At 33.8% G+C, this 13,133-nt stretch overlaps 1 protein-coding gene across 6 annotated transcripts in view; it reads right to left on the reverse strand.

Moving 5' to 3' along the window:
• Positions 1-2,669: 2,669 nt before the first annotated feature.
• CUL2 (cullin 2) overlaps positions 2,670-13,133 on the reverse strand; it is a 120,092-nt gene continuing 109,628 nt past the window's right edge. For all 6 annotated transcript variants that reach the window (XM_069086497.1, XM_069086495.1, XM_069086496.1 and 3 more), the window contains 4 exons: positions 9,288-9,490; positions 6,663-6,764; positions 4,127-4,243; positions 2,670-3,244 (listed from right to left, as the gene is read on the reverse strand). In XM_069086497.1, coding sequence (XP_068942598.1) covers positions 3,113-3,244; positions 4,127-4,243; positions 6,663-6,764; positions 9,288-9,490 — 554 coding nt within the window. In that variant the 3' untranslated portion in view covers positions 2,670-3,112. The remainder of the gene's footprint in view (positions 3,245-4,126; positions 4,244-6,662; positions 6,765-9,287; positions 9,491-13,133) is intronic.

Consider the following 13,133-nt stretch of genomic DNA (forward strand, 5'->3'; position numbering starts at 1 on the left):
ACCTTCTTTCCCTTTTTGAAAATGGAGATACTTGCCTGTTTTTGGTTTCATACTTCTCCTGTTCCCCATGATTCCTCAAACATCCCCAACAGCAGTTCAGCAATCACATCTTGTTTTTCCTAAAATCTATAAACCATAGATTTTGTACTCATTCAAAAACTTTAAAATTGATCCAATAAAGATTCTTCAGTGTAGTGGCTAAAACAAAAACTATACAGGAAATAGACATGCTAAAAATCTGAACTTTCAACTCTCAACAAAAGACATTACTATAGCAGGTATCATTATAGCAGATAGTATTTAAAAGCTGAATTTCTTGATGTGCAATTCCACAGCATCAAAACAAAATTCCTATAAAAGCCAAAAAAATAGGAAGTTGTTATGAAATTTTAAAGGCTATTTTTGATTTATATTAAGCAGCTTCACAAAATACTAGACTAAAACCTAAAGCAAAGCAGTAACTCTAATAACAATGAAAATATCACAAAAAAGAATTGTTTGCTTACAAAAGCTAAATAGAACCTGGCTAGAAAACCCATACAAACTATCTCATACCTTACACAGCATTTAAAATCCCTTCTTTTCCCTCAATTTTGCATTTTTCACCCACTAATACTTTCTGCAGTTGCACAATAGTGCTACTCAGGTTGTGTAGCAGTCAGGTTATTGCACTGAACTGTATTTCATACGCATCTGCCAATGATGACTTCAATTGCCTAACCCAATTTGACAAGGCTGCAAACTCTTCCCTTTATTTTCCTTGGGGAAGGGTGTGTGCTGAAATTAATTCTAAACATTGCTCTTAATTTATCTAGCTCATTTCCCCCTAACTTCATGAGTAACATTCATTGAATTGAGATATATTTGTTTCATGCCTATTCTGGGCAAAGAAATGTGGGGAAGGGAACAAGGCTTTATTAATTACCTACTATATGTCAGGCCCTGTGCTAAGTACATTACACATATTATCTCACTTGATCCTCAGGACAATCTTGTGAGATAGGTAATTATTATCCTCATTTAAAGCTGAGGAAACTGAGGAAGAGGACACATTACTTGCCCAGGGTCACAAAGCTAGTAAGAATCTGAGGCTGGTTTTGTACTCACATCTTCTCGAATCCAGGTCCGGCACTCCATCCAACATGTCACCTAAGTGCCTCAATATAGAAGACAAAAATTTTGCCAAACATTTCTCTACATTAGGACAGATTTTGTCTTTTGCATGATTTCTAAATACTTATTTTTCCATTAAACTTTTTCTATGACAGTTTGCATCAGTAAAATATTTAACATTTTAAAAAATATGAAATTCAACCAAGAAGTATCATGTGTTGGAGACAGTAGTGGATGAGGAGTGGAAAACTGAGCTCTGGCCCTGAATCTATCACTTAATCATGGCTTTACTTCAGCAGAATCTTTTCACTGCTCTGGGCTTCAGTTTCCTAGGGTAAAATGAGTTTCCTCTGTAGAATGAAAGGGGAGGGTTAGATAAGATGATCAGCAAGATTTCTTCAGTTCTATGATTCTAAGCTATAAATAAAACTATTATGGAGAAATTAGCTTAGAACAACTAGCCAATGACCTATCTCGGTATACAATGGTGATCTCTAATTATGACAATGAATATATAGTGATATCTAATTTGTTAAGTCTCTGCTTTATATTGGAGGGAAGCTAGTATATTTTTTAAGTGCAAAACTAAAATTTATTGCAGAGTATTTCAAATTGTTTCAAAAAGTATAAAAAAAATAAATTAAGAAGTCTTTTGAGCAGACTAGTAATAAGATGGTAATCACATTAAGGGCGTATGAATTTGAAAATACACCCATTCACCAAAAAAATTAATAGTCATAGCCTAGCTTAATCTTCAGACACTAACCCCTTAAAATGAAATACATTAAAATGCTCCAGAATCACAAAGTAGTTGTTAGTCACTACATGCAATAAACAAAATCCATGCAGGAAGACTGAAATTCATGTCTTGACATAGAAGTGAGATCTGGTATTAAAACATGACGCAGCAAATTGGAAAATGAAAAGGTTCTGTATGTCACGTATCCTAAACACACCCATGAAATATGAGACTGAACTTATGCCACTGAAATGTTAAAGGAAAAAGGAAAATGTAGGTTGTAAAAACATTAAGTAGTTGAAGAGAACAGAAGGTAAAAAGGAAAGCAGAATAAAGGTATGGATTTGTATGAATATTATACTAATTGTATTAACATTGATCTTTATGAACACAAAAGTGCTTGAACAAATGCAATCTGTCTCTGCCACACTGTGGTGAGCAGTGATTTCAGAAATCACTAGCTCCTCCTGAGGAGATTATATATAGTCTCTTAATTCAGAGCTGCCTAGTTCTGATCCCAAAAACATTTCACATATTCATGTACGTATAATACATATATTTATATATTTAATAATGAAATAACTTCACCAAACGCTGTTCATAAGTGTTCTAATCAATTAAAACAAAACGTGCACTTTAACGCCGATGAATTGGAAATCTGAGATTTTCTTTTTATGATAGAGTCTGAACATATAGTAGAAGTGACCTAAATGATTTAAATATAATGATACTATATTAAATACTCTGAAGGGTCATAGGCATTTATATATTGATCCATAATCAACCTGGCAGTCATCAACATAAAAAAGGCATTCCATTTCTTTATTTTTTTTATTCGACAAGCAGCAATATCATGTTTGTCATTTTAATGTAGATACAATTATTAGGTTATCTGTCATATTACAATATTTAGGTTTTTACTTTATGTCCTTTAAGATACATTAAAAAAAACACATCAACTGCAAACGTGAGGGAGAAAAAAAAGCATGGTACCCAACCAAATTTCCACATTTCAGCAATATTTCACTCATTCATTTAGTAAAGTTTTAAGAAATGTCATAATGACATGAGCTTGAAATATCTATAGGCATTTTCATTGACGCTCATGACGTGGCACTGGTGATGTTGTAAACAGCAGAAAAACAGGGGCTGCCAAGTGACCGACTATGGAGGCACAAGCCTGTTTCTTCCCACAGGAACACACCAAGTAGTGACTGTTATGATCTTCTTAAAAGCACACCTGCAGGGCAGCTGGCACCATCATGCCACATAGCTATATTCATCTGCTGATGCTTGGCTTCTTTCGATGTACTGTTTATCTATCAGAACTTCAATGCACTTCTTGATCATGCTAATGCTTGGGTTAAACCGAGCTCTTGACTGACTAATAACCTATGGAAGAAAAAAAGAGATTTCAAGTTAGTGTTAAGTAATTAGCCATATTAACATACAGTGTCTCAAATGTCTAAAATTTATTTTGTTAAAAGCTCAATTTCTGATAAAAAATTTCACTTTGTTTTCAATAATCATTGTTTCTATTCACCTTAGAAATGAACAGTACAAAGTTAAACCAATTTTTAATACTGTTACATAAATAACTAACTTGTTTAAGTTTAGCAGGCAATACAATGGGAGTGGGTGGCCTTATCTTCTATTTGGTTCCCACCTCTTCATGTTTAGTGTGTTAATTTTGAAAGTCATAGTAACTGAGATCCCAATTAAGAAAATTGCTAGCATCTAAGCAGACATTTAAACAAATATGAAATTTATTCTAAATTAAATTTCATGTAAATAAGACCAAAATGATTATGAATGCAATATTTTGTTATTTTGATGTTAAGAATTAGAAAGACCTACTAAAAAGATGGATTAAGTGGAAGAGATAAGTGGGATTAAAAAAATCATTAATGACCATCACAAAAATCTGGCACTTGGCCTAGTATAATGTGCTTTATTGGGTTAACTCTCCTTAAATAACTAATGAGACAAAAAGGAACATGCAATATAATTTGGTGAGATCAAGGACCATTGTATAAGCTAATTTTGATTGTTAAGAATAAGCATTTGTGAATATATGTGAACAAAAATGATTATTCTCATTAAGGCACTTATAATGAAGCATTTCATGACACTACTGAGACAAATAATATTTGAAAGAATATCTAATGAAAATCTAATTGATTCAGTTATATTATACTGTAGTAAAGCAATTACTGAAAATGAATTTAGCATATTACAACAATCTTATATTACACACTGTCTATTTTTCTTTACCTCCTGAATAAGAGCATTATGCCGCAACACTTTTCGAGCTTTCATGATGCGGACTATAGCAGCCTGGAGGTACATTTTCCTGTCTTCATCTACAGCACTTCTAGTCTGCTCCATCTCCTATGTCATCAGGAAGAAAAATATTGATAATAGATGTAAATATTCCAACATATATTTAATTGTAATTCAAAACTCAAAATTTAAATTAATGAATAATAATTATTTAATAGTTACCACATGCCTTTCCAAATTGCCAATGCCATGTTCTCTGGTAATAAAAAATACTACCTATAGATAATGGCTGAATTTTATCACTCAGAAGAATAATTTTCCAACTTCCTGATGGTGGCCCCATTAAATTCAATTTAATTCAACAAACATTTATTAAGCACATACTATGTGTCAGGCTGGACACATATTGGATACAGTGATGAAAATGATATAGTTCCTGATCTCAGGGAGCTTACATTCAACTGGTGAGATACAACATGTACACAAACAAGGAAATCCAAAATTATTTCAAGAGATTAAGTGTTAATAGTGGGTGGGGGGGGGGAGATTAGGAAAGGTCTCATATGGAACCTAAATTCTTCTTTGAATGAATACAAAGATTATGTAAGCTAGAGATGAAAAGAGTGTTTTTGAATAGGGAAGACCACTTGTAGAAAGGTACAGAGGTGAGTGATAGAGTGTTAGGAAGAATAGCTAGGAGGGCAGCTTGAATATATGAAATAAGAATGGAAATGCAGGTGGAAATCTTCATGGAGGGCTTTCAATGTCAGGCTAAGGAGTTTGCATTTTATTCCAGAGGCAATAAAGAACCCTTGAAGATCGCTGAGTGGAGGGATAATGTACAATCTGTGTTTTAGGAATATCTGTTTGATAGTTATATGGAGGAAAGACTGGAGAGGGAAGCATCTGGAAAGAGGGAGACAAATCAAGAGGCTGACAGAATAGTCCGAGTGAGAGGTCCTGAACTGAGGCTGAATGTATGGAGAGATGGGTGTAGCTTGAAAAGATGCTCTTCACAGCCCATTCTCCCTTCCCACTAAAATGGACAAAGCATCTGAACACCACACCACATATACCTCTTCTGCAATGCTCTCCCAAAGTAGAGCATGTTATGATTCGGGAAGAAAGGAAAGAATTAAGTCAACAAGCATTCACTAGGTGCTTACCATGTGCCAGGCACTGTGCTAAGCACTCCAGATTCAAAGAAAGACACAAACACTTCCTACACTCAGGGGATTCACGTTCTAATGGGGCATAAGAAGGGAACCAAGTGGTGGCACCGTTACTACTGTTGTTGTTGATAATAATAACTAGCATTTAGATAGTGCTTTAAGGTCTTCAAAGTGCATTACAAATATTATCTCATTGGGGCAGCTAGGTGGCACAGTGAATAGAGCACCGGCCCTGGATTCAGGAGAACCTGAGGTCAAATCCAGCCTCAGATACTTAACACTTACTAGCTGTGTGACCTTGGGCAACTCACTTAACCCCAACTGCCCTGCCTACCCCCTCTAAAAAGCAAAAAAAAAAAAAAATTATCTCATTTTATCCTCACAAAAACCCTGGGAGGTAGGACCTGTGACCATAATTTTCCCTCTATCTTGTAAGCAGGTATTATTATCCCCATTATAGAAAAGGCAACTGAGGCTGAGAGACAGTTGGCTGACTTGCCTAGGGTCACACAGCTAGTAAGTGTCAGAGGTAGGATTTGAACTCAGACCTTCCTGACTCCAGTTCTGGTGCTGTATCTACTGTACCACCTGGCTAAGCCAGTCACAAGGGTCTGACTCTAAGACCCTCTGACAGCTCCATCACAATCCAAAAGCAGGACCCTGGTTCTGAGAAGCACTCATCTATAACAATGGAACTCCATTTCCTCATATCCATGTGAGATACAAAGACGTGCTCACTGTAGGAGAAGTGCTGGTAATGGCAAGTTCTCTGTGATCTCATGAGCTTTTTGAACAGTTTAGACAGAAACCATCTTGCTCATGAGCTACATATCTTGAATCACTGGGATGGGGAAAAAATGTGATCTTTGAAGTCTTCAGGGCTTGAACAATAGGATTTTTACATAGGACAATTCAAGAAAATGCTTTTATCTAAAGTAAAAAGTAGCTACTAGAAATTAAAGAGGATTTTTTATAACATAAAAGGTGGCAACTTTTTGGAAAGAACTGAGTCATAAAATTACACATGAATTAAGAGATAAGAAAGATGAATTATGAAATTATTCTTCTAAAAACGCAAAAATTTCTTGGGAGAATGTATAGGATAAGTGTTTTTTAAACTCAATGTGACAAAAACCTAGTCATATATTTCAGACAATATCTTCTGAAACTATATTGCCAAAAGAGATGGTTGTATCTCACTTGTACCTTAAATTATAAGGTTAATAATGATAAATTGTACAGAAAGAATATGCTTAACATATCATCAGTTTTAGAGTATAAATCAAAAAAAGGTCATGCATTATGATTTATGTTTTCATTTGTTAAAGCCAACAGAAAAGTTAAAAAATACTTGCCTGTGGTGTGTCTTTTTGCATTGATGTAGTAATCTTAAATTTCGTTCTTTTACTGCTGAAGTTCATATTTAATGAAAAAGAAGAGTCTGCATCTATGTCTTCCTGTATTTAGAAAGAAGACAACTTATAAATAATATCACCACATAATACTCATGGTAAAAAATTATAAAAATTTAACATAATAACTAAGCACCAATAAAATTTATTTAACCCTTCAATTATCAATTCTATTTAACTTATTTGATTTAACAAACTATCTAGTTTATTCTTTCTTGTGCTTACATGTCAATTTAAGGAGTTTGACAAATAAAACTAAGTAAAAAAAAAGGCTTAAACTAATAATCCAAGACACCTTAATGACAACTTTAAACTCCCTCAGCTGATTCTCTCACTTTATTTTTATTGATTTTAAAACCAATGTCTGAATTTTAGGTAGATGATATTTTCAGATGCTTGCTACACATAAACCATTAAGTACTAGATCTAAATTTTATTTTCACAACCATTCTGACTACTGTATAAAAATGTTAAATAATAATTGCAATAAGAAAATATCTATAAATAATAATAACCACTATGTGGACACATTAATACTCCCATAAGCACTCAAAACCACATTCTACTTTAATATGGTTCTTCCTAGAGTGAATTTTTCCTTCATGCTCTGTCCCTTTTATTGGTGATAGCCATCACATTTTTTTTCAACAGGTTAAGCACAGAAGCAAGTCATCTCTTCTCAGGTGAAAGTCATTAAACCAACTTAAGAATGCCAATTGCCCTTTAAAGTCCAAGAAAGTCAAGATGATGTAACAAAAGTTTTGCCAAGCATTAGCTAATGGAATTTTCTCATTAAGAGTCTAGAAGTGCTGCCAAGCTACTGTTGGAATCATATTTAAATGCTTAATATGCAAACAAAATCTAAATTTACAGACTATTCCAAGGCAGCAGTAATAATGTAACATTTTAAAAGAAACAACTCACATTAATTTTGTTTCAAGTAGTGTAGATATTTGACATTGTGTTAAAGTTAAGTGTCACCTTCCAGCAAGATTATGGAAAATAAAATTCCAATCACAGAATGTGTACTATATAGAGATGCACAATTATCTTATACAAACTGTCATCACAATATTCTGGACCTCAGTAAACTGAATCAAGGGAAAAAGTTAATTTTTCAGCTTTTAACTTTATCATAAAAATGGAGCAGTTGTATTATATTTCCTCCCAAGTTATGAGACACAATCATATTAAAACTTAGATTTACTTTTTGAGGGGGAAAAAGGTGTCTTGGGCTATACTATCAATCTAAATTTCTTACAAGTTATTTGAACATACTAGTTCATCTCTAACTCCTCTCTTTGCCATATAACATAATCTGTATCCTTAGAAATACAAATTAAAATTGGCCTACAAAGCCAATTTATTATAGAACAGGGTGGGTACTTCTACTCCATACATAAATTGCAAAGGTTTGGAAATGGTTTTTGTAAGTAGTTGTACCCCCAAATTTATCATCTGTTGGCCAACTTTCAAGTGATACATCTCTCCAATCTTATTTAAGAAGATCTTTGGCTAGAAGCTATATATATTGTCTTTGATTTTGGTCCATAGTCAAGATCATTACAGCATGGTAATATATGCCTAGAGTTTGTGCTCAAAGACATAGCTTTTATGAACCCTAGGGTAACTCAATGGCATGAGGTAACATATAAAGCTGTAGTAGAAACTTTTCTTACAGAAAAGATAAATTAGTGAAAGAGCACTCATCTTATAAACGTAATTTCTTTTAAACAGCAAATATGATTTCTTTAAATAGAATACTTTGTTCTGACATTTAAATTATAATAAGACATGAATTATGATGTACTAAAGTAAGCTTTTAGTAGAGGTACACAAAATTTGAAATGTACAGAACATTTCTTGTCATGCTCTAAATTATCTATAAAATTTAATTAACTAGAATATAATAGTTAGCATTTATATAAAGCCTCAAGGTTTATAATGCACTTTACATATATTATCTCATTTGAGCCTTACAACAACCTTTTGAGGTAGGTGCTATTATTATCCCCATTTTACAGATGAGGAAACTGAGGCTGATTAAATTATTTGCCTTGTTTTACACAGCTAGTAAATGTTTGAATCTGAATTTTAACTCAAACCTTCTTGAGTAAAAGTCCAGCACTCTTACTCACTACTGTATTTTTGGTTATTGTTATTATTGCACATTTTGGTTTGCTGACTTTTTACTGTTCTAACTACAAAAAAGGAATGTCTATATGAACCGTCTTAGTCAAAACAATCAGTCTATACCTAAAATGTGCAAATCAATAAAATTTATAACTCAATACCAATAAAATAACAGAAGAGGCATGCAAAGTAAAATGAATATATTAATAGAATATACAAATGCTAATCAACATTTCAGGAGCAAACTAAAGCATTATGCTATAAAACTTATGAAAACATTATGAAGAAATAATAATTCATATATATCTTTGAAGAATTGAAATTTCCAAATTTTGAAGAATTCAAAATTCCAATTTTTTTAAAGACAAAACCAGAAAGACAAAAATGGCAAAAGTGACCTAGATTAATAAATTATTTGATTATCATATTACATACCTTTTCTGAATCATGGTTAATCATTTTTACATCAAGTAATGATTTGATAGTTTTTGCCAATTCCTTTTCATTCATCTGTGTGATATCATGAAGCTCTTTGAAACTGACAGTTTCACTATTGTTAAAAGCAAGTAGTACTGCCATTTGGTATGTCGTCACCATGGCCACATAGGGTTTGGACAAATAATTCATTTTAACTTCACCTGTAATTAGGATAAAAACGATCACTGTTATGAAGTATTAAGTGGTCCCTAATCAATTGAGTAATAATTCATGATTTCCCCTTGAAACAGGGAAATAATAAGTTGGCTAAGTTGTTCCAACAAAACGTTTTCTCCCCAAAGTTTATCAAATAGTAGATACCATCAAACATTCCAAGAGAGTGTTTCAAAGTAATCCATAAAACACACTTAAGATGGTACATATACTTTTCTCTTGCGATGTGCAAAACTTGCTTTCAATCATGAATGAACAATTTACATAGGCTATCTCTTGGAGTATATTGTTCAGGGTCATCTCATCAAAATTAGTGATGGTTTTATTATTACTTCTTTGGAGAAAATAAGTAGGATCTAGACCTATGATTTCATAGGTATAGGGATATAGGGAAACCCCTTCTTCCAATACTGATCAGCAACTGTCCTTCAACTTATGGTTTTAGAGAGCCGCCTGGGGCCATGAGAGCCTCCAACTAATTATAGAGGTCTCCTGGATATTTGGGGAGGACCCTGAGGGGCAGGAAGAATCATACAACTTAGAACAAAATCTGATCTGAGGATTTTCATTTTGGTAAATGCAAAAAAAAATAATGACAAGGCATAAACATCCCAGGATATAACAAAGTCTTTTCCCCTTATAATCCCCAGACAGAGACTGGTTCTTGGACTATCAAATACCCTGTGACTGCAGGTTTGAACTCAAGCTCAAAGTACCATTCTTGATAGATCAGAGAGAGGGTTCTCAAGAGAAGACAGAGTAGAACAACCCCTGGATTTGGAGTCAGAGCACTCAAGTTCAAATCCCAACTCTGCCAGTGTGACCCCTAGCACATTATTTCACCAAAGCTATGACCTCAGTTTCCTCATTTGCAAAATTAGGCACTAAGATTATCTCTGACATCTATGGTCCTATGGAGCATCAGTTCTGAGTCTGTGTTGTTATGACTCACTGTAAACTCACTGAATCTATACAGACAGCCTACAATTGATTAGATGAGTCAAAAAAAAAAAGGTCTTTGGACCCTAGGATGGCCTTAAGTACTTCAGAATCAGCTCAGCCTCAGGAGTATGTGCCAAAGTCACAAAAATCACTCTCACCAGCAGTTAAAAAACTGGCAAACTACAAGTTGTTCCAGTGACCCCAAGTGGTTCAAAACAAGAACTAACTTTAGGGTTCTCTAGCCTAATAATTCCATCTGAAGCAGGCATATGAATTTGGACCTTTTCCTGTTATCCCCAACCCCAGTATGGGTACTATGTATCTAGCTTATGCATACATGGAGTCTCACAATACCATTTGATGACAGGAAAAGAAGAGGAAGTCTATATTCTCCTTTCTTTCTATCTTTCCCTTTCAAATTAATGGATGATCCCCAACAATTTTATTGTCTCTACATTGAAAACTGTTTGTTGCTCTCTCCTATTTTCCTTTATAATAAAGCTGTTTAAACTAGAAACCATAAAGTACATAATAAGAACAAATCTAGCATAAACGGAAAACAGTAATGAGAATACTGAGGCATTTTTTCTTCTCAATGAGTGCTAAAAAGACCAGTGAGTTAGAGCAAATCACTGCACTCAAGGGAATGAAAAGCAGATTAGACTGAACTAAGAAGAGGCTTTTCAGAACACATACCAATAGCTAATTTACTGCTGGGTTAGAACTGTGCTACAAAATGAAATTAAATAACACGATGTACAAAAAGCAAGTGTGATGAATTCTGAACTGCGTCTAGTTGGTTATTATCTAAAGTGGTTCCTATACCCATGTATAAAAGTACTCACTATTCTGAGGTTTTTCTTTGTGTTAAGTTTTTATCATTATAAGATACATACAATATGTCTTGTGATTTCTTAAACAAGTATACAAATTTATTGCTTTTTTTGACTCTAAGTAAGCTTTGATGTAGCTTACACACGTTTCCTCATAGATTAACATGTCAAATATTGTTAGTATAAGAATATCTAAGATAATATTTGTCATAGCATTTAGTACAATATCTTGTACATATTTATAGCTTGATAAATGTTGAAATGTTGAATTAAAATCAAATCAAGATGTAAATTCATAAGGCCAGGAACTTGAATTCTTTATACCTTAGTTCCCAATATCAAAATGAAGAGTTCAAAGATATATGAAGCTTAAATTAAATAAAAATAAAATAATAATATTGTTTATTAAACTTGTGAGAAATCATAGACAAGAAATGCCAACCAAATGGTCATTTAATAAGAATAGTAATCATGTCCTCTGCCTATTCCACAAGGTGTTACACAAACAGGAATACCTAACTTCTTGGATAAAAGATTAAAACACTATTAGAATTCAAAACGTATTATTGAAATAATGAACTCTATATCTTCAATACAAATAAGGCAAGGAAATAGGCATTTCAGTATTAATGATGAAAAATTTAGTGCAATGGCAATTAACTAGATTATAATCCTTCTATAATTATACCTAATAAAAATATAATACCTATATACATTCATTCCTCAGAAAGACAGTTAAAGAATGTGATTCTATGTCTAACACAAAGCTTGTCCAGGTAAATCTTAGCAAATTCACACTGGTCTTTATATTTGTCAGGTTCTCATAATTTAGTACCATAAGACTAAATTCAATTCAAATTACTGAACACCTATAAGAAAATATACTTTATCTAAAATATTAGCAGCACTCTAAAGTCAAGGAATAGGTGGAACAACCCATGAGGAGGGTTTTGAGAGGGAAGCAGAAAACATGAAACACTGCCAATGTGAATATTTACTAGTATTAATGCATTAATTAATATATGCCACTGGTGGCTAGAAGGAATAAAGGAGAGTAGTTACTGCTGTAAATTATATGCTAATACAAACGTATGTGGTTGCTTAACCTTTTCTGCTACTTCCAAAGCTAGAGCCAAGTATTTTTGGAAAATGCAACCACTTTTTCAAGACATTACAATACCATACATAGCTGAAATGGCATACATACTTTCAGAATTAAAAAAGAGGTAAAACTTTTATATGTGACTAACATGTGGTAAGGGAGTAATGGTAGTGTATAGAGTAGGGGGGTGGACTGATGGACTTGGAATCTGGAAGACACAAGTTTGAATCTTGCTTCAGATACTCACTGTTGGCCCTTGGCATGGCTTTTAATCTTGCTGAACCTACAACCTGGGGTTATGCTCACGATCCAATGAAATTATGTCTGTATGCCAGGGTAATAGCCACTGGCTGCTACCATGAATCCAGCAGGGCTGGTGAATAGCCCAAAAAGGCTGCTTCCTTTCACTGATCCCCTCCTAATCTGTTCTGCTATAAAGCCTGTGAACTTTGGCTGGGGTCTGAGATACAAACAACTCTCCTCATTCCCTTTCCAGGATGTGTAGGCACAGGTCATTCAAGAAATACTCTGGCCACAACTGAAGATCTGAGAGGGCAACCAGGAAGAGGAAGATTGGTTAGTAATGTGGAATGGCTCTATGTAGGAATGCTTAATTTTGTTTTCCTTCCACTTCTGCTATGTTCAATAATCTATGTTGCCAGAATATGTTAAGTAACAAAGTCCAGTAGAGTATGTGTTGGGGGGGTTGGGAGGGGAAGGAGTTGGGTGATTGGTGAACATGAGCAGAGAAGA

Source organism: Petaurus breviceps, unplaced genomic scaffold (genome assembly GCF_028583685.1).
Source record: "Petaurus breviceps papuanus isolate PSGF00001 unplaced genomic scaffold, PetGlider_PUasm1.0 178, whole genome shotgun sequence".
Classification (NCBI taxonomy): Eukaryota; Metazoa; Chordata; class Mammalia; order Diprotodontia; family Petauridae; genus Petaurus; species Petaurus breviceps.